Source organism: Scaptodrosophila lebanonensis, unplaced genomic scaffold, assembly GCF_003285725.1.
Source record: "Scaptodrosophila lebanonensis strain 11010-0011.00,11010-0021.00 unplaced genomic scaffold, SlebRS2 tig00000001-arrow-pilon, whole genome shotgun sequence".
Taxonomy (NCBI): Eukaryota; Metazoa; Arthropoda; class Insecta; order Diptera; family Drosophilidae; genus Scaptodrosophila; species Scaptodrosophila lebanonensis.
In genome coordinates this window covers 573,444-600,190 of record NW_022060529.1, presented here as the reverse complement: position 1 = coordinate 600,190, position 26,747 = coordinate 573,444, and the positions used below count along the sequence as shown (strand labels likewise).

The 26,747-nt window shown below is 37.6% G+C and overlaps 2 protein-coding genes across 12 annotated transcripts; both read left to right on the top strand.

Annotated features, from left to right (window-relative positions):
* The first annotated feature begins 635 nt into the window (after positions 1–635).
* LOC115622919 (polyadenylate-binding protein-interacting protein 1) lies at positions 636–3,546 on the top strand. Of its 3 annotated transcripts, none has more exons than XM_030517054.1 (2): positions 636–651; positions 1,151–3,545. In XM_030517054.1, exon 2 carries the CDS (start codon positions 1,186–1,188, stop codon positions 2,920–2,922), a length of 1,737 nt encoding a protein of 578 aa, XP_030372914.1. In that variant the 5' UTR covers positions 636–651; positions 1,151–1,185; the 3' UTR covers positions 2,923–3,545. The 3 variants fall into 3 exon arrangements, with proteins under 3 accessions (XP_030372914.1, XP_030372906.1, XP_030372922.1); XM_030517046.1 differs by lacking the exon at positions 636–651 and adding an exon at positions 754–846; XM_030517062.1 differs by lacking the exon at positions 636–651 and having other exon boundaries at positions 1,154–1,776; positions 1,882–3,546.
* A 495-nt stretch (positions 3,547–4,041) lies between these two features.
* LOC115634748 (EH domain-binding protein 1) lies at positions 4,042–26,362 on the top strand. 9 transcript variants are annotated; one of them, XM_030513416.1, is made up of 14 exons: positions 4,042–4,149; positions 5,518–6,005; positions 16,293–16,500; positions 18,000–18,181; positions 18,251–18,450; positions 19,449–20,310; positions 21,113–21,315; positions 21,391–21,824; positions 23,552–23,650; positions 23,788–24,153; positions 24,204–24,324; positions 25,427–25,523; positions 25,650–25,838; positions 25,903–26,362. In XM_030513416.1, the coding sequence occupies exons 2-14, from the start codon at positions 5,902–5,904 to the stop codon at positions 25,982–25,984; spliced, it is 3,147 nt and encodes a 1,048-aa protein (XP_030369276.1). In that variant the 5' UTR covers positions 4,042–4,149; positions 5,518–5,901; the 3' UTR covers positions 25,985–26,362. The 9 variants fall into 9 exon arrangements, with proteins under 9 accessions (XP_030369276.1, XP_030369360.1, XP_030369135.1 ...); XM_030513500.1 differs by lacking the exon at positions 23,552–23,650 and having other exon boundaries at positions 24,204–24,905; positions 25,429–25,523; XM_030513275.1 differs by lacking the exons at positions 25,427–25,523; positions 25,650–25,838; positions 25,903–26,362 and having other exon boundaries at positions 19,518–20,310; positions 24,204–25,395.
* Positions 26,363–26,747: the final 385 nt, after the last annotated feature.

Genomic DNA, 26,747 nt, shown 5'->3' with positions numbered 1-26,747 from the left:
TTATATGCGTGTATGTATGCAGCACAAAGTTGTATCCGAAAAAAAAAACACAAACTCGATCTGCCTAGGGCAACTATTGTAGTTGCTGAGATCGTTACGCTCATACAGACAGACGGACGGACGGACTGACGGACATGGCTATATCGACTTGTCTTGTTATCCTGATCAATAATATATATACTTTGTGGGGTCTGCCACGCATCCTTCTGTGTTACATACATTCGCACAAAACTAATATAGCCTTTTACCCTTTGGGTACAGGCTATAAAAAGTTAATCCTTTGCTTTAATAAAAAAAAACTATATCAAGAGTCTAAGAATTTTTCATGCAGAGGTTAATTGCTCCGAAATTTGTGTTCTTTTTTCGAAATACGACTAAAATAGCTAAATATGTTGTTTGTGAGCATTTGGAACTGTTAAATTTGATTTGGCCCCCGATATTTTAATAGAGTTCCCGCGTATTCGAAAAAGGTTTAACATCGTTAAATATCGATACAACGATACATCCACGGGTATTGGTAGCACTGCGTATTGACATCCGTATACTGGCAACACTGCGCACTACCGCAGTCTAGTGAAAAGAGCAAAAGGTATTTAATTAATTTGTTAATAATTTTGCAAAAGTATAGGCGGCCCTGTGAAGATCTAATAGGTAAGTTTATCTTTCACCAAGTAATCCCTTTCTTTACTAAGAAATGAAACACACGGCCTTTCTTTTCGCAACTCAAGAGCGCACGAGCAAGGCAAAAACAATACGAAAAAAAGAAGACAACGCGACAGCAACAAAAGCCAAACGAAAGGTGACGACGCAAGCAAACGAGAAAAATTTAATTAAGATACAAACAAGGTAGGCCACGAAAGTAATTGGAATTTCTTGCGACAGTGGACGTTTTCGTACATATAACTCAAGTCATATTAAAATAATATTAAAGTGTGAAAATTTGAAAAAAGAAAAATTTTGCTCCGAATAAAAGTGTTACAGAGGCAAGAAACAAAATGTCCGCGGCCGTGACCGAAGTGGCGTCTTTGGAGCCTGAATGTGATTTGCATTTTTAATTGCTCTTGCTCTCGATTTCGCTTGTTTTTTGCATTATGTATATTGTATATACATATATTACAAAATTTCTTTCATGCTTTGTTTCATTTCGCAGTCTTTGAAACCGACGACGCCGCCACCACCACCGCCATGTCATGTCGCGCCACCTTTCAACCGGACGATCAGTACGAGTCGTTACGTCGCCCCAATTTGGACGCAGCAGCAGGCTCCTCTACAGCTGGGGCGCCATCCCATCTGGCTTCCTTACCTATGGAGCCACATGCTCAACTGTATGGCGACTTTGCGGCTCCAGGATCCGTTGCCTATCAGGCTTCCGGTTATGCACCCAGCCCAGCTGTGGGGTACCCTAATCCTATCGTTCAAGCCCAAGTGCCACTAGTGGCTGAAGTGGCAGGCGGCTACTCGCAATCTAAGCTCTCGGCCAGTGCGACCGCTTTCGTGCCAAACCAGGCGGCCAATGTGGGTGGAAAACGTGGTCCGACACAGCAGCAGCTGCCTCAGCAATATCAGCATCAAGCACAATCGCATTCACAGCAACATTGCTATGTAAATGGCTATAAACAACAGCAACATTATAATCATCATCACCAGCAGCAACAGCAGCAATATAATAATGGTATTCAACAGCTATCAAATTCGGTACAGGCACGTTTGCATATTAGCAACAAGCAGCAGCAGGCTCATAATGGCGGTGCGGGCAATTACTATCAGCAACAGCAGGTACAACACCAACGTCATACACCACACCAGCAACAACAACACCAGCAGCAGCAACACAAATTCCATCGTCATGCTCATCTTAATAATTCATTACAACAACTACAGCAGCAGCAGCAACAGCAGCAGTATTTCCATACTCAATCGCAGTCACATCAGCAGCAGGCACAGCCGCAACCATCAACTTCATCGGCTTCAGCAGCCTCTTCGTCGGCCAATTCACATCCGGACATGCAAACCATTGCGCTGGAATATCTCGATACTGTCATTCATTGCCTTAATCAGAATCCTGGCCAATTCGATAAAATTGCATCGCGCTTCCTAACCATATTTGATGGTATGGAGAACAATAACTATGTGTTGTCGATTGCCATGGAGGATATATTTGAGAAATCGATTGAGCAACCCAATTTCCGTTATATGGGCGCCAAATTGTACAATCTATTGCATATGTTGAATCTCAAGCCGGACTCGTTGTTCCATACGCTGCTCAAGTGTAAGCTTGTTTATCATCAGGCCGAGGTGGCCAAGTACATGAAATCCACGGAGCAACAGCAGAAGGTTCGGGAGACGGCTCTTTTCTTGGCTGAGTTATATATGCAGCTCCGTGGCGATGATGCACGTATAACACTTATTGCCGAGAACATTGTGTACTCTTTGAGTCAGTTGATGGATCGCGAATCTGCCGAGAATGTGCGTTGCATTTGTCAGACTCTGAAGCTTGCTGGATATGACTTAAGTGTCGATTGTCCTCAGGATATGCAGAGTATCATTTCATCATTGCAAGCGGTCGAGGCAAAGGCGCCAGGTAAATATCCCATGGCCGCTAGTGTAATTGCCTTGCAGCAGAACAACTGGGGCCGTAAGGTGTCCAATGCTCTTGGTGGCGATGATGATTCTGTGGCTAAGCCCCCGGAGCCGCCACGTTTGAGTGACGAACCGGTGTTTTATGGCCCGGATGGACGTGAGCTGACTGCTGAGGAAACCGATTTTTTGGCCGCCGAGGATGATGCTGGAAGTGATGCCGACGATTACGATGATGTACGCGATGGTGACTTAGATCTCGATCCCGAAATGGATGAGGAATCTGAGCGCGCGTATAAAGATTTTTGTAAGCAAAATAACCAACAGCTGAATAAGAAATCTTAGAAGACAGTGAGACGAAGGCTTGTTGTTGGCATGGGCGTGGCAGTTTAGGTGTGCAAATTATACATACAATTATAAAAATTAAAAAAAAAAGCAATTTTACAACGTCGGCAAAAATAATACTTGTGAATGATTTGCGCATTTATTGATTATTGAGAAGAATTTATAATTATTTATGGTTTTTAAATGTTCATTGACAAATTATTTGTGATATTTGCGTTCTGTGCTTCTATTTACTTATATATCAATTTAAAATTGTCGTCTATAATGTGATAACACACTATATATTTAAATAGTGCCCGCACATTAAGCAGCAGTCCTTGTTCCTCACGAGCTTTTTAAAACTTAAACATTTCTCCTTTTTCTACAAAGGAAAAAACATTTTAATAACTTTATGCCACTGCCACGTCCATGTTTATCAACACGGCCGCATCTAGAGACTCATGCACACTTACATTATAGAATTCATAAATGCAACAAATCACAATTTTGCATTCGATTATTAAATAAAAAAAGCATTCTCTTGTTTGCGTTTTCAAAAACGCCCAATTATAAACGATCATATGCATCTTCAATAAAAATAATAATAATAAAAAAAAACAGCCGTTGCTGCACGCTTAATTTTTTAATTAATTGTAATTAATGTTAAAAGAAATGATTTAAATTTAAATAAATTGTAACAAATTGCGTTTAAATTCCAAAAAAAAAAACGAATCGAATTTCTTAATTTTCAGATTTTAATTTCTGTCAGATATCTATAAAAAATTGTTTGCCCATTCCAGTTTTGAAAACGGTTCATAAATTACATGTACGTAATAAAGTTATTTTAAGTTTATATATCTGATTTGAAAAATAAATAAAAGATTACAACATACATATATTCGAACCCAATTACTGTCAATTACATTCATCGAAAGCATATTTGTAAGAACTCATCTGCTTTTTGTTGTTGTTGACCGTAAATTAGTATTTAAATCTTTGACACCATTCATGGTTTAAAACAATTATTCGATTTATTTAGTCGAAAAGCCATCGAATTTGGTGACACATCCCACTTGCAGTGTGACCAAGAGTAAAAAATATCGAAAGTATACATATATCGATATAATATCAACAATTTAGTTGTGAACGTCGAGCGGAGTGGAATGCGCATAGAACGCGAACGCAGGGCGAAATAAAATAAAATAACACATATTTTCGTTGGTGCTGTAATGTGAGGAGAAGATAATGGTGTGTAATTAAAAATGTGCATGGTGTTGCAAAACTTAAACTCGTATCTGCATGTGTAAAAAATAACAGCAAAGCGTGACGTCATATTTGAACTATAAAAAATTGTGCTTAAATATTTGCTAGCATATTTGTGTGTGCGCGTGTGTAGTTTGTGTGTGTTTGCGAGGCAATGACAACGCGGAGTCAAAATAAAACGACAAAAAGCGAATTTTGCGAATAAAATGGATATTTTTATTTATATAAATGCACCACAAGAATAGCAATGAGTTCGTTTCGTTTGTTAAATTTAACATTTGAATGTGAAAAATAAAAAAGACAAGCAACAAAGTGACAAGCAAAGGTCACAAAAACGGAATGAAAATACGCACATACACATACTATGACTACTACAGACTGTATGTGTGTGTGTTTTGCAGACAACAAAGCCACCGACGGGCTTTCAGAGAACTGTTTAAAATTAATTTGTTTGTCTCGCTTTTTTAAGTGTGTGTGTTCCTTAATAAAAATCCAGCACTGCTGATGTGCGTATAAACGTTATGAATCATGTTTCAATATTGCTAAGCTTGCAATTGTTGATTTGCTACTCAGCTAGCCAGCCGGCTACAGTTTTGTATTTGTGTGTGTCTTTCTGTGCACCTGTCCTGCCACCTTTTTACCTGGCCTGACCCTGCCCGCTCTTTCCTACCTTGCAACGCCTCTGCTCATTTTATTTATAGTCTTTTAAAGGACCATCGTCTGCTTGTGTAGCTTTAATTCACCGCTGCTGTCGTTGCTGCGGTTCTTGTTGTTGTTGCCAGTGTTCCTTCCTACCTCTCGTTGGTTCAAAACAAAAGGCATCAAATAAATTGCATGCTCTGCTTTGCGTCTCTTTTGAATTTGCATTGTTCTTACTCTTCCATAAATTGTTCATTGTCACTGAGAGGTAGAGAAGGAAATGAGTGTGTTGCACGGAGGGGAACAAAATGTGCAAACATTTTTTTAAATATTTGTTTTCTTGTAACAAGTTGTACAAAATGAATTTTGTGAAAACATATTTATGTAAACAATCGTTTGAACATTCCTTTGAGCACCATCAAGAGCCCCTAAAATGGCCCAAATTTTGGGATACTATTTGCAAAAGCTCTTAAACACAGCAATGAATAATATGATGATGATGTGCAATACAACAACTTGGACATAATCCACACCAAGCAAGTGCTCGAAGAGAGCGGTTAAAAGTCACCTTAACAGCATTCAAAATAATTTGACAAGCATTGAAACTATAGCTACACACATACATACATATGTATGTACATACATATGTATGTACATACATATGTATGTACGTATGTACATATGTGGCAGACTCGCTTACTTTATTATAAGCAGCTCGTCGCCGGACTGCTAATTAAATCGGAAGAACAACAATAAAACGCAGCTAGAAAAGAAGCGGGTATGGCAAACATATGAAACACCGGGAACAACAACTACAATAATATAAAAAAATAACAACAAAAAGCACCGCGTTGGTGATGTCCGCGGCATATGTTTGTGTGTTTCAACTTGTAAGCAATACTCATCATTAAACACGCACAGCAACAACAACAACCAGAGAAAGAACAACGATATTCGTAACTGGACTGCAACTAAACCGTTTCGTGACTTGTTTTGGGTGCAGCATAAACTGTAACCACAAAAGCAACCAAATTCTAAACTCAACAACGAAAATCGTTTACCCTCGGCCCGCCCCTGCACTTATAAACTAAACTCGGAATGGGCAGTGTGTGGAAACGTTTGCAACGAGTCAACAAACGCGCGGCGAAATTTCAATTCACTGCCTCGTATCATGATCTTCGTCTGGAAACCACCGCCAAATGGTAAGTGGAAAGAATTTTTACAATACGCAACAACAACTGCACATGCAACCTATAATCTTTCGTCCGATTAATTTATGTTTTGTGTTACATAGTTCGGCTTCTTTTATAAGCCTACAATAGGTATTCGCAGAAAGAGAATAACTTAAGATATGGCCAGATAGACAATTATTCATTTACCCATAAATTTATTGGCGTTCTACAACTACAGGCCAACTTGCAAAAACTCGAATTATTTGTACGTCCAGTTCGTAGGACTACTTAAATTTCAGATATAATACTTATAATAAATAATATAATATAATACCAATATATTTTTTGAAATATTATTTAATCTGTATTGAACATAAATCATTCGACTTAATGTTAACATTTGCTACAGCTATATAAATATACATATGTAGTACTACGTAATATTGATATACAAACTCAATTGAGAGTTAGCTTTTATTTTGGGTTCCAAAAGTTGTGTTTCCAAGCGTTCACTGTAAGTCTGCACTTCCTGTTGAGGCTTCATAATATGTTCTTGGATGTGCATACAAGTACATATGTAAGTGTGCATGCAAGCTGAATTTAAATGATTAAGTCGGCAGCTGCTTATCGAAGAACTACGGCCTTTGTTGCCTTTATCTGTCGAACATGCCACCACCCGTAGCCGCCACTGGGTGGTGATGGAATTTTCTTTCTTGGTGTCGGCCTCAGCATTTTTATCTATATAGTACATTCACTTGCGCTGCTAAAATTGTTTACAAAAATACAGCATGGCAGCGAAATTAAAAGCTAACATTCAGCTTTTAAAAATAAATTGCTCTTACTTTGAAAAGTCGCCAATTTGGCAAGCAAACGCAATCGAAATTATTTGTTAGGGAGCAGATGTATGTATGCACGTATGTATGCATTAACAAAAGCCAGAAGAGAGAGAGAGAGAGAGAGATAATGAGAAATGTATTTCATAAAAATGTATTTTTATGATGATTATATTTAATGTTTATCAGCTGCAAATTTGTGACGTACTATGGTTAAAAGTCAATATTAACAAACAATTGTTCATTCAATCACACGCCATAAAAACAAATAAAGGCATTATAGCCACTAACAGCTTTTGGCGCTTTGACAAGAAAACAGTTAATATTCTTCTGCACCAAAATGAAAAAACTCTGCAACCCGATAAAATTTGTACACTTTAAATACAATTAATAAATATAAACAGATATACACCTAATTCGGTTTTTACACGGTGTTTTTTTGCACGATTTTGATATAACACGGTTTGAAAATTAAAAATTTCATATATATTTCTTTCTATTTTTGCATATGGTCAATGTTTTTTTTAAACGGTTGTTTCTGGAACCAATCGACCGTGTAAAAACAGAATTAGATGTATAGCCATCTTAGAAGCTATCAACATCTTAAAAACAGAAAGCGGAATATCATCTATGCTCAGACTCATTATTTGCACTAACATCTATTTAAAAATGTGGGAAACTATTCGTAATCTTCTCATGCGTTTTCCGAATAAATTTAAGCTTATACTATATAGAGCCACAAGCCACAACGATAACTTATTGACTTAGGCGTCATTTATGTATGTTCTTTGTTTCTATGCAATATTCAAAGAAATATGATACACATATTACAATAATTTGGATCGAGAGGATTTTAAAGTTAAACTTATTTAAATAGTGAATCAATTTGAAAGAAGTTTATTAATACTTCAATAAACTTCTAAAGTTTCGCAAACTCAAAAAAACCTATAAATTCTGAAAAATCGCCAAATTGCTCTGAATACTGAATAGTCTTCTAAAAAGTTGCTCACGAAAGCAGCTATAATTTGTAAATGTAACTGTAAAATCATGAGCACTATATGTTTTTGGTAGCATGCTGTAGTTTGAATTCCAACAGCATTTACTTACGAGTACATAATGCAAACGGCAAGTGCTAACAATTGCGGTTTCTCAATGAGTTGCAAATTGGAAAGATAATATCAAACCGAAACATGTAAAATTGAGCAAACAGCTGCTGTCAGTTATTTTGTAGGCTAAAACGCTGAAAAAGTTGGCAGACAGTGCAGTAATAGGCATACATACTATATACCATATGCATACATATATGTATAGTTTGTATTCATATGTTTTTGTTACTGCTGTGCCTACTACTGTAAGAGGTTTTTGTGGTTGAGCCAATTTCGAAATTGAAATACTATAGCGTATGTATCTATCTGATAATATGGCAATTGATAAGTTCAGTCAAGGTATGAGCTCTCGCGCTCTTGTTACAACAACATATAAATTTAACAAATTCATTGCCATAGCAAATATGAAAACAATTTAAATGAATTGGCACACATGCCAATCAATTCTTGAGCCTCTGTATCAGACGACGCAAATGTGTAAATTGAAACGTTGCCATAAAGTAAAATTAACTTAAAATCATAACAAATGCATGTATTCGCACTTTGTACATAGCATATACATATGTATGTATAATTTGTTTTTGTATAAACTATACATGTCTATACATATGCATAGTATATGGCTATGAAATCATCGCTCGTTATGGATATTGTTGGACTTTAAGGCGAGACAATACTTCGAATATACTCGTATGTATATACATACATAGAACAAGATGTTGAAAAATTTAAAAATTAATTAATAGAAAGTGGGATGTGTGGAAGTCTTTAAAATCTAGTTACTTTTATAGTATATAGTACGACTATGTTGTATGTGTACATATGTATAAAGGGAAGGCATTTATTATTTAATTGATATAATTCTAAGCTTTTCAAGTACATTTTTGAGTTATATAAATATACTTGTATATATCAAAAATAGTTCTTTCAAATTCTGTCTGTAACTACTCATTAAATAAAATGTTGTTTTAAAAATGATCTGGAACTCGAAAAATAAATGCGATCCCCATAAAACAACATAACTCTTTTGAAATTAAAGTTTTGTAATAACAAATGGAATATTTTTGTTTGTTTAGTTGAGTCCTGATTTACGATTTATTTATTTATAATATTTTTTCAAATTGGGTGCTTTTCGATATCCTTTCTAAGCCGTCACATTTGTGAATCCTTCTCAAGGGCACAGTCAAGTCCAGTGCTCGGTAATGTCACTTGAGCCTGCCACAAATCGACAAACAGGGAAGGAAAACCTCGGTGGGGAACACATTACAGTAACAGCTCGGTCTGGGCATTGCAATGGAGCAGTCCACTCCATTTGCATTTGAGCCGCCGCCACATAAAAGAGCTGCAAATGTTATTGACATTTGAAAACCGTTAATGGCTCTTGCGTTGCTTTGCGCCAAAAACAAGAAACGTACCACAGAGGAGCGTTCAAAGTGGTTACATGGATGTGGACGGGGGATAGGGGGCGAGCAGCAGTTATTGTTTACTTGGGAGGGTTCAATCCGACGACTTAAGGGTTGTTTTAGCATTGAACAAACGCCGGCTGTGTTTAATACCTGTAGTTGTTGAGAAAAGGAGAAGGAGGAATCAGAAGGGGTGGGACAATGTGACTCACACAACAAATCGGCAATTTGAATAAAGGTAATGGACATACATATATACATTCATAGTTGTATGTATGTAAATACGATCTGTCTGGCTCGACCTGATTGTGTTTATGTCTGGCGCCCCAAAATGTTAGACAAACAATTTAATTTGCACGCAATTTTTGGCATTTCTAATTAGGCTTCGCACTAGAAAGTTGAGTACGACTTACCATTGAGAAATATAGTATACCATGCCGCCTCGCAGTTCTCAGAAAAACTGAGCAATGCGCACAAAACGCCCACCACCGCATGCGGAAAATTCATTTTCCAGCAATTTGCCGCACTCAATGAGTTGTAATTGATGTCTGCAGGGACAATGACGACACCGACGAGACTACGACCAAGACCAAGAGGAAGAAGAGGATAACAGGGAGGTTCTCTTCGTCTCTGCTGTACATATGCCGGCGCATTGGGTTAGCTGCCTTATGTGGGTGTATTTGCAGTGTGTGTGGGCCATGTGCCAAAAAGTAAAACCAGTCGGTCGCCTTTCTGACTGCTAGGTGTGAATTTTTATATGCGTCCATGATGATATTGCGTCTGCAACATTGCCTCAAACTGCTGCCTCAAAATCGATCGATTAACAACACAAACAGGGACGGTGACAGCGCCAGCGACGGCTACTGCGACTGCGACAATGAGAATACTTACGGACACGTTGCGTTTCATTGCGGCGTGTATAAAACATGAAAATCGATAAACTGGCGTGTAATGTGTATTATGTACATACATATATACATATGTATGTGCATTATATTAATCAAGTTTTGTGTGTGTGTGAGCGTGCTTAGGAAGTGGTTGTGTTTATTGTGATATTAAAACGAAATCAAATAAGACCGAGCGAACGTCGCAATGTCGCTATACTGCCCTTCATGGCAACATGGCTCTGCTTTATACTTGTGTTTATACCCTTTACTTGTACTATAAGCTAAGAAAACATGAAAGATCTTCGATTAAAAATCGCGATAAAAATACTTTTTAAAGGATTTGAAACCTGAATAAAATAAGAGCTTAAAAAAGTAAATATAAATGAAATAAATAGAACGAAATAAGACTATTTAATTAAAACAAAAAGATGTAAACCGATCGCTACATATGCTCTACAATTATTGTAGAAGAGATAAGGAAATACCAGGTTGCTTTCAAAAAATATTTCGATATATATTATTATGTTAAAATCAAATCATATATTATTATGTTAAACACTACAGCTTTAAATAGTTTATGTATATATGTATTTAAAATGAAAATTGTTTTATATAAAGCAAATATAGTATTTAAAACTCAGGCTGCATCAAAAATCGGTCCGCACAATTTATATTTTTCTTTTTAAAAATAACGGAGCGCATCAAATTGTTAGATTATTTTGTGTTTTCCAATTTGTTTTCTAGCTTGAAGGGTGGCCTTTTGTCACACCCGCTCCACAATTCACTGCTCTAGCTAGCATGGAATTTATGTTGAAGCTTTTGATTAGGTAGCATCAAGGCGTGTATTTGTTTTATTTGTCCCTTAGGGCGTTCATTGCCCCTAGAGAATCGAGTCGTCAGTCCCCTTGGGTGTTATCAGTGTTTTGCTGCTTAGGTGGCCAGCAAGTTGGCAGCTTTGTAGCGTTTCGGGCTCACCTGGCACGCTTGATGAGCTCAGTGCGTAAACTTTTGGCAGATCAATAAATGTTTTAAGCCCATAATAAACACCACCTTATATCAAGGGCAACAACAACACCGTTAACGTCTAAACCAACACTATGCGCTGTGTTGACTGTCGTTTTAGCACTACCCTCCCATTATTAACTATTAAGCACCTGTTAATGTCACCCTTAAAGAAATCCGCTCAACACCAAATGCGCCCACACTGACATGTTTTGACGACTATACAGAGTCATCAGAGTAGATCGCTGCTTCCGATCGTGAATCGGGTGTGGGCGACGTGCGATGACTCGTGAAAGATTTCAAACATATAGTATTCAAATATACTTATACATACATATGTATGTGTATTCAAAAAACTTGTCCAGCGTAGCGTATATGTATACTTATATTTAGTTTACGCAGATAAATAAAACTATCGCTGGTATCTATGTATGTATGTAAGTTCAAGCAATTTACCTGAACTTGAACTTGTGAGAGCAACGGCAGCACGCGAATCGGTTGGTGTAAAAACTGTTGGCAGTGCTGTTGTATTTTTTGTAGATTAGTTTAAAATACTGCACCAAAATACGTCGCATAATGTAGAAAAACTAATTTTGAAAATATTCGAAAACAAATATCTAAACAAAAACACATATTGCTTTGGCATTTGTTTTTAAAATTCGTCATTTCTGGCTCGTCGCTTTGTCGTTCTTTAAGCATATTTATGTACATATATATGTATACAAATAAATATATATGTATATTTATGTAATTATGTTCTAACTCGGACCAAAAAAGTGATTGTGAAAATATGTTTTCATTAATCATGCTTATGTAAACGATTTTGGCTTTTTTAAGAATTTGGAATTAAATAAAATATTGTTTTCTTTCTATAATGAATTTAAGTTACACTTGCAGATTGAAGATTAAATTAACAGAAATGTAATTATCTTTAAAATGACTTAAAACGGTGAAACCAAATTCATTTAAGCCTAAATAGTTTTGACTCTAATAGTTTACTCTCTAAACTTTAGAGGATACCAACTCGCCAAATACTTATTAATTTAAATTTTACCTTGTTCTTTATATTAATTAATTGAAGTTAGTATTTGAACGTTTGTTTTCAATTCCATGAGCCAATCCATTATCCGCATTATTTCAAGTGCTGATGTGTTAGAAAACGTATAACATTTAACTCTAAACAAAACAATATGTTTATTTTATCATACGGTACTCGAACGTGTAGACTGAAAACCTAATTAGACGCATAAATGGGAGCGTTTTATGTATGCAAATGGGCTATCGTGCTGTTTTAGTTGTCCACTTAAACTGTTTGTGGCCCCGCTGTTGATGAAGATTGCCCCCATTTAGTGTAAATATATACTTATACTATATATACTTACTACTTATTTACGTATTGCTTTTGTCTTGAATGCAAATGTACTCAACTTTTTGTGCACTGGGCCGAGAGCTGCGTTTAACAACTTTTAATGAGTTTTGTCTAGCCGCAGGCGACAGATACTTTATGAACATTCCAAGTTATCCTTTGTAGTAAATATACTTGACCCTTTATTTGTCAGATTTTGGTTACTGGCTTCAGACGAACTGCGAGCTTTTTGCTTTTTAAAATTTTGTCAACTGCTCAAATCCACTTTGGCAGATTAACGATGGAGCCATTGTTTATTGTAATATTTACACCGTAACCAACTACAAATACCTTCGAGAGTGTTTCGCAACGCACGCCTGGCCCCTACAAATATAAAATTTCAAACAAAACTTATCTAAAACGGCATCCATTTTGTTTATTTCTATACATATATACATACATATATATGTATGCACAAAGCTTGAGCTGATAAGCAATGCTAAATTTTATTTGTAAACACTTAAATAAATAAGATGTGTGTACTATTATATAGATTTACAGTTGGTTATGTTGCTTGGCGTCGACGTGCTTTTACAGAGTGTGCAGAAGGAAATATTTGGCAGTGGTTCCTTGATCCGGTACAAACTACTTTAGGTCAATTTATTTTTAAATTTTGTCTGCATCTACTGTGTAGTATGTGTTTGTTTATTCACCCATCAACCAATTCAAAAGTGCTCAAGTGCTAGAAAAGTTCATAAATAATTTACATTGTATTTATAGAGCTTCATTTGTCTTGTGCCTCAACGAGCACATGTGGGGTCTGTCCGTCTTGTCTGTCTGGTTATTGCATTAATTTTAATATTAATTGATTTCTGGAGAATCATTTTGATCCGTCGACCAATTCCAATGTCTGCATATGGTGTGAAGGGCAATGGACTGGTCTGAGGGTAAGACATTTTCATGGAATGAAATTGTTACGACGCATTAGAACTTTCCATTTTTTCATGTACTTTTTATCTCCATATATTTTATGTGTATGTACATATGTATATGGAAGTACTTTAATTCTACATGCAATCCAAATAATCATGTAGAAAAGCTAAAGTCGGGTGCCTCGCTTTTGACATACTCTGTACCTATTTATGTGTACAATAATTATAGAAATTTAAAAAAATGTATGTTCTGCATGGGTGCCTCGACCTCAAAATAATGTATGTAGTATGTGTACAATAATTATAAGAATTTAAAAATATTAAGAAAATTGAAAAAGAAATTTATGAAATTGTAATAATGCAGGTGGAGTACCCTTGCATGGTTGCCTCTTTCCATATTTTTGTCTGAGCCTTAAGGCCGTGTTTGTTCCCAGCTCCCTCCCCATAAGGTCTGCCAGGAGGATGTGGTTTACTAATAAATTGATAGAAAATGATTTTTTTTAATTTTCTAAATTATTTTCTTTTTATACCCTGTACCCAAAGGGTAAAAGAATGAAAGGTATCAGATCAAAAGGTCTGATTTCTACATAATTATTTAGGTGCAGTATTATTTTAATATCGTTAAACACATTAAAACCACATTCCCGTACAATAAATTTTATTGAACTGAAGCTGCTGTGCGGGTGACTTATTCAAAAGATTAAAATTTATAGACTTTCAAATAGTTTTCTTCAAATGCCTCGCCCAAAGATTATAAACACCTACGACACAAGAAACTAAATCATTATAGGGCACAAAAATGATAAATGTTCTATTTCTGAGCGTATATGCTTTAGATGTAATCCGACGTGCACTGTTTGATTTCGTGCATGCCAGCACCATGTGGCATGAATTAAAGGAATATTTAGCGGAGGCCATAGCGATAAAATGATTGAAAATTGCAACTGTAAAAATGCAAACAAATATTAAACGCAGAACGAAGCAAAATGGAGAAGTTTACAATGAAGGCTGTTGATTGTGGGTCGATGACGGCGATTGGGGGGCCAGCCGCAGCTGGAGCATAGAATGAGCTGGCATTTCCTGCAAATTTTTACATGCATACCAAATTGGCTTCTTGTGGTTGCCGGCAGCGGCATCGATAAGGAAAAAGCGAGATGCCCGCATTCGAATGAATTACAAAGCTCAGACAACTCCCGCAAATTATGGAGGCGCATGGCAGGGGCATCATAGACAATGGGCAAGGTGCTGAGATCGGTGGTTAGGAGCTTAGTAGACTAACTTATCATCAAAATGACATTATTTTTCTTCATTACATTCTGTCTAAAGTAATTTTTATTGTGCATTTCAACTACTCTGCAGATAACGTATATGTATCTGCAATCTATTAAAGGCAGGTACATTAAGCTGTAGATTTTGATTATGGTGTTAATATTAGGATCATTCACTTCTTTCACAACCAAACAAGAAATGCATTGGATAGCAATATAATAATCAAGAAACTGAACATAATAGACTGAGAGAAAATCTCAGTCAGACAGACATATCAAGAGAACTTCGAGGAATGATATGTTACGTACAAGTAGTTCCTTAAGAGTACAGTTCTTGACACTTTGTAAGAAACGCTTTCTTGGAATATACTTTCGCTTATCATGATCAGTTATTCGCCTTACGACTCATCATGCAGGCTCAATGATGATTAGAAAAAACAGAGGCCAAAAATCCCTGATCGGCGATCAAAGTGCATTTTCAAATATAAAACTTGATTCGAAAACAAAATAGATTTTATTAAAGATTTGTTTGATTTGTTTACTAATTGATAAGTTGTAAGTAAATAACATTTATTCATGTTAAACTGCAACTGTAATTATTCTAATATTTAATGATTATGTAACGTTTAAAAAGGGTATTTTAGAATTGGCGTGGTCCAACAATTAAGTTCTTTTACTTTTTTGTACCGCAATGAAAAGATTTCAGTGCTTATCCAGCAAAGAATAACGAAATAACTGAAGATACTTTGTAACATGAAGCTGGATGATATGGCTGAATTGTTGCTGTTGTTGTTGTAGTTCTTTATCCTTCTGTCAACGACTCGAGCCGTACAATGAACTTAAATTGTGCTCGCCCTTTCGCAGCCTTATCATTTATTGTTGCCCTTCTTCGTTTTTATAAACGTTCTCTTTATGGACAAATAAAAAAAATGTGCGGTTATTGCTTTTATGTGACCGTTCACTGAGTGTGTGCTGGGTGGGTGGTGTATGTGCATGTGTGTGTGTGTTGGGTCTCTTTTCGCAAAAGTACTCTGCCGTCTGTGAAGTGTCTGCCAGCGCGCTTTCAATTAACGAAGCAAATGACACGACGACTTCTGGGTAAAAATTCTGCGCTAGACAATTTTCGAATGGCAGCAAATGTAAAGTCCAATTAGAGGCAAAAATGTAGGCATGTTTATTTAATGTGGCTCACAACTAGGCCGTTTTACACCCGCCCAAATAAATATAACCCGCCTGACCCAGTTTCTATCATGCCATCTGTATGTTTGCTTCTTTATGGCAATTGTAGCATGAAAGCGAAAGTTTTGCAGCAAATGAGCGCTCGTGCCCCGCGGCAATGACATCAGCTAAAGCAACATCAACAACTACAAGGGTAGATAGCCAAATGCATCTGCAAGATAGTTTTGTCTGTCACTTGTAGTGTGTTATTCGAAACTAACGAGCATCTAGCTAAGCTTTTGAAACTTTCATGTTTTAATTATATGTAGATTTTACTTCATATTGTATCACTAATTACATGATTTTATTTTTGCACTTTGTAGGCGTCCCTCAAATCTGTCCGTAGTGTGGACCAGACGATCCAGACGTGTTGCCAGCGCGCCGCTGCCCTGGGAACCAGATATGATGAATCCGCTGGTCGGTAATATATCTTGGCCTGTGCCCGATAATCACGCCATATCGGTTACATTGTTCAAGGATCCGCGCACTCACGAACTGGAGGATAAGGACTGGACGTTTGTCATCGAAGATGTAAGTTTAATGTTTGTGGGTGCGTGGGGGTATATGTGTGTGTTATGCCATTGACGGTAACCTTGAAGCTTCGAAAAAAACGACAACGTGCCGATGACATGGTGCAGGCCTCCAGTGGGGCCGCCTGTTCAGGTTCATGCCGAACAACTGTAATCATTTCAATTATACTTCAGCACGCAAACTAGCAAAGGTCATGACAGACGAGTAGCAAGCCATTTTCTTCTTGAAGGCACAGCCTTGCCAACTACATACTCGTATGTGGTTTATGTCCAGGCTTATGCAATGGTAAAAGGCTACTGGAGGAATGATACCCCCCAATGATTCAATAAGACGTCAGATAAGACGTCCTGATTGGCCATTACAAGTGTGTTTTTTGTGCGACAACTTTTCGCTTGAAAACTAATTAGCTTAAAGAAATTTTTTTGCCAAGCAAAAATTCAGTTTAAATGGCTGCAATTTGCTTTCTGCCTTTTCAATGCCACCACCCACTTTACTTTCACTTCATTTGCATTTGTTGGGGCTCCATGAACTTTTCTGACGTCATCTAAAACTTCCGCTAGCCATAAATCTTGAGAAGAAACAACAGTGTGTGTAAATAATAGCGTACGCCCATTGCAATTTTGTTCACCCTCCTTCAATGCAAAGAAATTTAAAAATAAATTATTATTACGAACGAGACGAAGTAACGCATTGTCATGGAGGCGTGTGTAGTTTACAGTTTGCCAAATTGTCGTGCGAGTTAGGGATGACCGCGTGATCGTGACTTGGGGAGAACTATTTATGTGCTTATTATCAATGTGCAATCGAAGTTATTGTAATGAAAAAATGTAACCAAAATATAAGGAAATTCTTATGCTTCATTCTGACAATTTCATGAATATTAATCATAAGCATGACGTATCTGAATATAATTAACAAACTATGTATTTTGTTGACAAAGTAAGACGACTTTTGAAGAGACGTACGTCTAGTCCGGTTGGAAGCATTCTATTCATAATGGTCACGTTTTTATTAACTTTTAATCAACTTAAAAGTTGTTAACAAAAATTTTATGTTTGTGATAAAATTGCTTTAGCCTGTGTTAGTGAAACACCTAGAAAGTGAAATGAATTTTATAGTGCATATATCTATTTTCACTAAAAATGTATCAGTGCCAATATATCCATTCTCGACTGTATTTAAATTGAAACGCTTTTTTTATAACTCAATTTGAAAAATCCATTGTGTGTAATGGGACGACTGCAAGAACTTTCGTATTTTCATGCCACTTCAATTACTCAATGCACTAGTATACTGGCAATTGCCATAAATGACAATGACAATGATGACGATAATGGAATGGGATGAGGCATGGGCTTCTGTGTCAACTGCGGGGATAAATGGGAAACAGTTATTGAAGATTTTCAATTTATTTGAGTTAAGAGGTTTGTGGGTGTGTTATGCAGATTGCCCATTGACCAAAGGTAAATTGAATATTTCTTCTCTTCCATTCCATTTAGATAACACCCCTCGGCAAGAAACGTGTGTTGGCCAACGCGAGCATCAATATGCGAAAATATGCCAGCATCGAGTCGACGGCACAAAGCTTTACGCTGAGCCTGAAGCCAGTCTCAAGGAAAATAACTGCCGCTGACTTAGAACTGACAATCAGCTGTGTCTTCTTGCGCGAGGGCAAGGCCACGTGAGTACATCAACATCATTTATTAATAGGTTGACTTATTGTTGATGGGTTCCTTATAAATTTTTCCAGTGACGAGGACATGCAGAGCGTTGTTTCGCTTATGTCAGTAAACAATAACTGTGATGTTGCGCCGCTCGATGATTTGGAAGACATACCCGATTTGGAGAATTCGGGCGATCTATCAGATCACCTATACGGCTACACACAACAATTGGAGCAAATGACAACGAGTTTGAATGGCTGTATGGACATGCCCACGCCATTGAGTGGTAAGTCAATTAGTTTTTCATAAAATCCACACATATACCCATTAACTCGATTGTGTACTTGTGGACTAACTAGCTAGTAGTATGTATTAATGTGTCGTTGTCAGTATAACTAATAACAATTAGATACGTGTACGTAATAGCTGTGAGCGATAATTTAAAATTGAACTTAGACCTTCTGCACTTAATATTATAAATAGTTAAGTCTTACTTAATAAAATTGCTCTACAACTATATTTTTAGTTCTGTTTACATGATTTGTAGTATAAAATAATAAGAAGATGAGTAGAAAACATTCTAGTCGATATTTGGTGCTGTAAACAATTAGCTGGAAAAATATCTAGGTCTTTTGTTTATACAAATTTAGATAAAAGTAGATTAATTAAAAGTTTGATGAGGTGTTTTTATTTAAGATGACTGAATTATTTCTTTGAATACTCTCTTGTTAACTGGTAAGATTGTAAAACTAATAACAACATTGACCCAGATCCATGTATACGAGCTATTCAGTGTAGTATATGCTATATGTGTAGTGTCTTAATATTAAGAAGTTGTTGTAAAAAGGATTATATTTAATTTACTTGCCAGTTTACCAGCTTAACCACTGACTAAATTGATAAAAAATCGTAATGTAAAGGGTGCTTTATATATGTTAAGTGTATGGATTGTAAGTTGCTCTTCATTATAGGTTTAGTCAGTGGCCAATACAAGTATATAGTATGTCCTGTTTGTTACCTACCTACTCGTATCTATGTAAATATTTGTACTAAACAATGTGTTATAAACTTCTTGTTCTTTTGTTTATTTGTTTCTTCGTATGTTTGCTCTGCCCTAATATGAATACCCACAATACTACAACAACAACAACAATTAATTAACTGCTACAACAACCACTTCAACAACAACACCACCACCATGTTAACTATATGATTTGTGTGTGTAACTCTATGAAATATTGCTCCAATTTTGATTGTTATTGTACCAAAAAATCAACTATGTAGTACCTTCTTTATCCGAAGATCCAACTCCATTGGCCGAACCATTTAATCATTTGCATTTTGAATTAGAAGCAGATCGCGATGCAGCAACAGCAGCTGTAGAAACAACAACAACAACTACAAAATCATCTTCAGCTTCGGGACATCAGCTTACGCTAGTTGATGCTGATGAGTCCCTTAAAACCCCCAGTGGGGGGCAACCTTTGGCCGTCAGTACACCTGCAAAAACAAATGCCCCTGAGGAGCAAGGAAGTGGAACACCAGCTCCTAAATCCAAGCAGCCGGAAGTCTTCAGTAAAGTGCTAACCTCTACGCCAATAGAACATGCGACTGCGCCCATAGACAAGCCCAAAGAGATTCGAAGCAAAGGCAAGGCGCTCAGTTTTGACAAGGAGCAAAGCCAGAGCAACTTGGCAATGAAGGCAACTGTGCCACCCATAATGGATGGGCTTCACAAAAGCTATACTGAGCAGTCGACGGTCACATTGAGCACCAGCACCAGCGAAGCCAACAATCAGCCCGCAGTCACAGTCGCAGCCCCAATACCAACAACATTACACTCGGAGCAAACCAAAACAACGGACAAGGATTCATCAGCACTTTCGAGCGCCAAGCGAGCCGAGTTACAGCCGTTAAAATTAAAAAAGAGCTATGAGAACGTGCCCCTTAATAATAGCTCAGCCAATACCCTGAAGCCTGTAGAGAAGATTGTGCTGAAGGAGAATACGCCTGGGCAGGATTTGCTTGAGTGGTGCAAAGAGGTTACCAAAGACTATCACAATGTTAAAGTTACAAACTTGACAACCAGCTGGCGCAATGGCATGGCATTCTGTGCAATCATACATCACTTCGTGCCGGATTTGATGTGAGTATATATTTCAAAGAGGCGACATGCCTGATCTCTGTTTCTGGTCAAAATTGAATATAACATCATTCCTCAGTCTTTTAATTTCGGGCGACGATATGATTCCTTTCGAAACAAAAATATGAAATTATATATGTAACCTGAATAATATTTAACTGAAAAGAAATATGGGTTAGTAAGCCAACTAGAATTTATTAATTAATTAAATTAAATATAAAATTTACCATACATACATTTACATCAAAGCAGCAACAAATACTACTGCGGATACAGCTTGGGCCTGGTTATATGGCTATAACTTTCTTTCTGATCAACCTATCATAATGAAACGTGCTGTACGGATATATAATCACTAAATGGATGACTACCAAATTTTAGTTCAAAATTCCCTTTGGGTACAGGGTATAAAAACTAGGTTTTTCAACTAACGAAAAGCTTCTTTTTTATGTTTTTGGTTTCCATCTGAAGTTACATCAAAATAAAAATAGTTTATATATTTTTTTCGAAACGTCCTGCTATAATCTGGGATTTCATAAAAATCGTAACACTATATTATATAGATTCCGTACGAACGATTGCTGCAACAAGGTGTATTCGATGTGAATCAATGTTACGAAGAGTAGGGTATTCAAGACTGTACCATTCAACTTCTTTTTATTTGGTCAGTAGCTATGAAAGCTGTTTTTAATTTTGAAGTGAATATTTAAAATAAATATTATGACCTCCTTGTCCGAAAGATGATCGTTTATAAACTTGGAGGAACTTCGACTTAACGTTTCATTTCTTTATGGTCGGTCCACAGAGATATGTCAAAGTTGAGCGCCCACGATGTGGTGGGCAATTGCCGAATTGCGTTCGATGCGGCCGAATCGCTTGGAATACCACGTGTGATTGAGCCGCGTGACATGAATCTGCTCACGGTGCCGGACAAATTGGCTGTGATGACGTATTTGCATCAATTGCGTGCGCATTTTACTGGCAAGCAGCTGCAAATTGAGCAAATTGGTAAGCGCAAATGACAGACCACAGATACAGACAGCACCAGAAGCAGAACTAATAATTTATACAATCTATTTGTAGGCCCCACCTCTGACGAGTCCAGTTACGTTATTGGCAATTACAAATCGGACAATTTATCGCAGAATTTATTCAATTTCTCGCATCTGAAGGCCCAACTATTGCATCAGAATTCGCTGGACGAAGACATATTCGGGCTGGATAAAGCGCAGCAGCTACAGCTGTCGCCCACGTCCAAAAAAGATGTCAAGAACCTTATACTGTCCAGCTCGAAGAGCATACTGGGAAAAGTTTTATCGCCTACGAAGGATAAGAACTCAATAAATGCATCGCAGCATATAAATCAGACGCCCACATCCCAACTGGGCAACCAGACACCACCGTCAACGTTGGAAGGCGGTGTCGATGGTGACGAGACAACAACGGCGCCGCAGCAACATCAGTCCAACAACAAAGAGCCTGCGTCGCCCACATCCTTGGATCCTCTTGCGGCAAATGTGAGTACCGAGAGGACAAAAAACTCAAGTGTTTTTATTGGAATGTTGTTGCTTAGCTTTAAGCTTTAGCTTGAGACACGTTCAGCTATTGCAAGCCTTGTTCTTTTTAATTAGGCCTTGTTTTTACGTTAAAGTAGTAGTTTGCAGTTTTTAGATCAAAGTATCTAATCGATTGTCCAAAACAATGGGGTCCTTTCAGTACGAAAAATGGTGTTGGATCTTTTTAATGACTAGTGTTAGTATCTAGAAATTGAAAGTATCCCTTTGCAGTCTTACAACAAATCAAAATAAAGTAGCTCCCTTTAACATTACATCTAAAGTGAATAATACAAGGTGCGTTCCAAAGTAAACAGGACTTTTTGAATCTAGCGCCCCCTGGTGGCGCTATCTATATGTCGACTGGTGCGTTAGAATCTGCTTTCTTTATCGATTGTCCAGTGAGAATTTCATGACATTTCATCGATTGGAAGTGAAGTTATTGCGTTTTAAGTGTCAGTATGTTTGTGTTATCGGTGCGAAAATGAGCTTCATACAAAGAGTCAACATTAAAATTTGTTTTAAAATTGGTAAAACTTTTACCGAAACGTTTCACTTGATGGAACAAGTTTATGGCGATGATTGCCTATCCCGTAGCAAAGTGCACGAGTGGTTTCAACGTTTTCAAAGTGGTCGTGAGGACATAAATGACGATCAACATGTGGGCCAATCAAAATTCGTGATCATCGAAACTGCGTGAATTCATCAAAAATCAGCCGAAATCATCATTGAAATTGATGGAAATGGTATTGCGGTATTCTACCTTGGAGTTTTGAAGCGTTTGGTGCGCTGTATTCGACGTGTTCGGCCCGAATATCGAGAAAATGAAAGTTGGCGTTTGTTGCACGATAATGCGCCGTTCGATCGACGATTGTGACCGATTATTTGACAAAAAAATGTAACCACTCGCCGTATTCACCTCATCCCGTGCGACTTCTACCTTTTCGGAAAAATGCATTTGCCCATGAAAGGCAAGCGTTATGCAGGCGTAGAGGCCATTCAAAAGGCTTGCACCGGCATACTGGCGGCCATACCGGCCAACGAGGTAAAACACTCGTTCGACATGCTTTTGGATCGTGCAAAAAGCTGTATTGACGCAGAAGGAGACTATTTTGAATGAAATAAATTGATTTTGCCGAAAAAACCATTTGTTCTGTTTTTTTTTACTTTTTTTACCTGTTTACTTTGGAAACCACCTTGTAGTATTTGTAAAAAATAAAATATGAAAATAATATGAAGGATTTTAATTGACAATGAGAATATATTGAGTGAATAACTATTAAAACTTTCAATAAATTCAGGTTTGCTTATGCTTCGGTTAGACAGGCAAAGACTAACTGACTGACTGATTAATAATCGGAGCACTATTATTGTTTAATCACCTTCTAGACTTTCACTGATTTTTTGACACATACTCTTAAATGAGGAAAAATGAGGACTACATTGTTAAACTTCTTTTGTCCCAGAACTTTTCAATTTGCCCGTGATGTACATTATTTGTTCTTGTTATAATCATTTGAGCATTTGATTACTCAGATCTTAAATGCATAATATCTTAGAAAGTAGGTATTTTTATTGTAGATAGCATTAATTTGTTAGTGCTAGTGCTTTTTGCTTTCAATTGAAATTTAATTTGCCGCTGTTTGTTTGGCGCTTTGTTTTCTTTTTATTTCCTTTTATGATTTTTGTAGCGAATTTTAATGCGCCACAAAGAAATGAGCGAAAAAGCCAAATTGATGATGGAAAAATTGAAAATTTCCAATAGCAACGAACGCACCGATGTGAACGACGTAAGTAGCAGGAAGGCAAAGCTTTTTGCTTTCCATTTTATTTCTTTGCATGATAAGTTGTTCCTGCACATTATATTTTTTCCTATTTGAATCGAAGAGGATTTCCTTTCTATTACTGATTGATTATTGTTTGACAGGAGGATCGACAGCAGCGATTACGCGAGCAAGCACGTCGTCTGATACTGGAAACCCGGAGCAAGCATGCGCCCAGCAATGGTGTCGATAGCCCCACGACGCCAACCAAATCCAAGCGCTTTAACTACACACCGGAGCGCACCATCTCACCTATACCTAATGGCGAGGAGTTCTTTGGCGACTCGCCAACGAAGAAGATAACCCCGCCGCGGGATGTATCTGAACAACAGCAACTGCTTCAGCATGGCAATAAGCTAAGTCCTAGTCATAGATTAAGCGAACGATACGGAAACGGCAGCGCCAATGGCAGTCCGTTGCACTCGTTTCATGCGGTCATGGAACGCATTTCACCAAAGCACGAGAAGAGGGTAAGTCGCTTACTGTTTGAGTTGGGCTCGCATTAATATCTGATTTTCAGGGCGATAAGCTGTCCTATATTGAGTCCGAACTGGAAGCCTTAGAACGGGAACAGGAGGCCATTGATCAAAAGGCGAGCAGTCTGGAAGGGAAACTGCGCGCAGTCATGGGCGGCAATCCAAGTAATAATCGAGCGAGTAGAAATCCATTTCTTAGGCTAATACGTAATAGCATTGGTGGTGGTGACGTCATACGTATTAAGCTGCTCGATTCAGATGATGAGAGCTTGTTCGGCAGCGGTGCAGGCGGTGCGGGTACAACCACCGATGACGATAATGATGATGAATTCAGCGATGCCATTTGCAGCTCTGGCGATGATGAAAATCGACAAAATCAGCAGCTTAGAAGGCGACGTCCCGAACGTACACCGCCTGCTAGACCACGCTCCCAATCCTGTTTCCATCCAACGCTTAGTCCCACAAACGAACGCCATCATTCAAACCATCCGCATCAAATTCATCGTGGCCATCATGTACATCATGTTGTGCCCTATAGCCATCTGTTGAGTAGCTCTGCCTCGGCTGCCTCATCCCAGCAATCCTCCTGTGATAACCTGCAAGCTTTTAGCGATGACGATGTAGATGCTGTCGCCGTGGCAGCCACAGGGCATGCCGCCTCCATAAGGCGGCGACGCGATCGCCACAAGCGTCGTGAGCAGCAGCAGCGTAGACGCAGTCAGTGCGGTAAAGTGCTAAAGTGCAACGTCCTCCTTTTCCACCGTAGAGTGCAATGAGTTTGTTAATACCGCTTTACGCCAAATGCCGCTCCAACAGCACGCCAACGCTTCACGCCTGCCCGCCCGCTCGCTCGTTCGTTCGATCGCTCGCTCTATCATCTCTGTGTTTTGTTTGTTGTACATTTGTGTTATGCGCTTGTTAGCATTAGACATTGAAATTCACTCTAACGTGAACTTACCTCTATGTGCCGTTTTAAATAATGTATTCACTTGGATTTGTTTCTAACTTCTTTGCAAATCTCTAACCAACTATACGCAACGATAAGAAAACAAAAACCACTCACTAATCACAAATTCTTCGCTCTGCCTGCAGCCGCAAGCAAAGCATTTGTTTTAGCCAGCAGCGAAATGTCCAACGAAATGTATAATAGTTCTTAATTTAAAATTTGCTTTAATAGCTCTATATAACTTATAATCACATTGTTATTATAATTAATAGCACGATTGTTACTAAACCCCTATACTCATCGATTACTTTGTACTCGCAGAGACAGAAGAAACGGAGGAGCAACTGCTCTCCCAATGGTTCACGCTGGTCAACAAGAAGAATGCCCTGCTGAGACGGCAAATGCAACTTAACATTCTGTGAGTAGCCGTCGAATTATCAATAAATGAATGAACAACTTCCAAAAAGAACGTTTTTTTGTGAATAACCATAGCATCATCAATATTATTTCAATAGCTTGAATAACGTTTCCCTTACTTTCGTAGCGAACAAGAGAAAGATCTGGAGCGTAAGTTTACGATGCTAAATCAAGAATTGCGTGCTGCACAGTCTGTGGAGGATTGGCGTAAGACGGAAGCGCAACGTGAGAAGGAGCGTCTGCTTTTGGAGGAACTGGTGGCAATCGTGGACAAACGAGATCAATTGGTGCAACATTTGCACAATCAAGAAATTGCGTAAGTAGATGAGAAGGAACATAAATTTTCCAACCTAATCCATTGTATTTTTTTCGGATATTAGTATTGAGGACGACCACGAAATAGCACGAGAGCTGGAGCAGGTGGACATTAGTGGCGCCAAAGATAAATGTGTTATACAATAAACATATGCTTGCGTTTCTGGATTTAAAATGTGTGCTCTAGAAAGGCGCCCAATGTTAACCCATATGACTGGAGATTATACTTATAGTAACATACGTACATACAAATGTTCGTAATCGTTTTATAACTCTGCGGCCCCTGTTGTTCATTTGTGTGTATGTACTTACAATATAATGTGCGTGTTGCATTCAAATAGTTTAGTTAGAAAATTGGGTCGAGTTTGTCTGTAAAGGAAGCACACAGCGCATTTCGCATGATGTTCATAAATTAAAAAAAGAAAAAAATAGTTTGTGCAAAAAATTCTATAAAGTTCTTGAAAATGTTTAAATTACTGTGGCAAATAAAAAAAATATATATAAATATATATATATGTAAACAAATAACTGTATTTGTAAATCGAATTTGAAATTTCGAAAATCGTAACGTCCGTTAGAAACATAAGCAAAGCAAACAAATACTTTTCAAATATAGTGAAAACTGCTGATAAATGGAAATACCAAAAAGATAATTATTAAATGGTATGAATGTTAACCAACAAATCCCAAATTTTGAATCATCTATTTTTCGCTTCTCTTTTGTGCCATTTGTTTTGGTTCACAAGAACTTTTGAAATGTACTGCGTATTTTTCGCAAATACTATATTGAAAAACAAAGACCCAACTGTGTGATCTAATTGACGTATTCTATTATTTATTATTTTAGTTCATCAAAATTAATTTTATTATAAGCAGCAAAACCCGAACCAAGAAACGCTTTAACCATAAG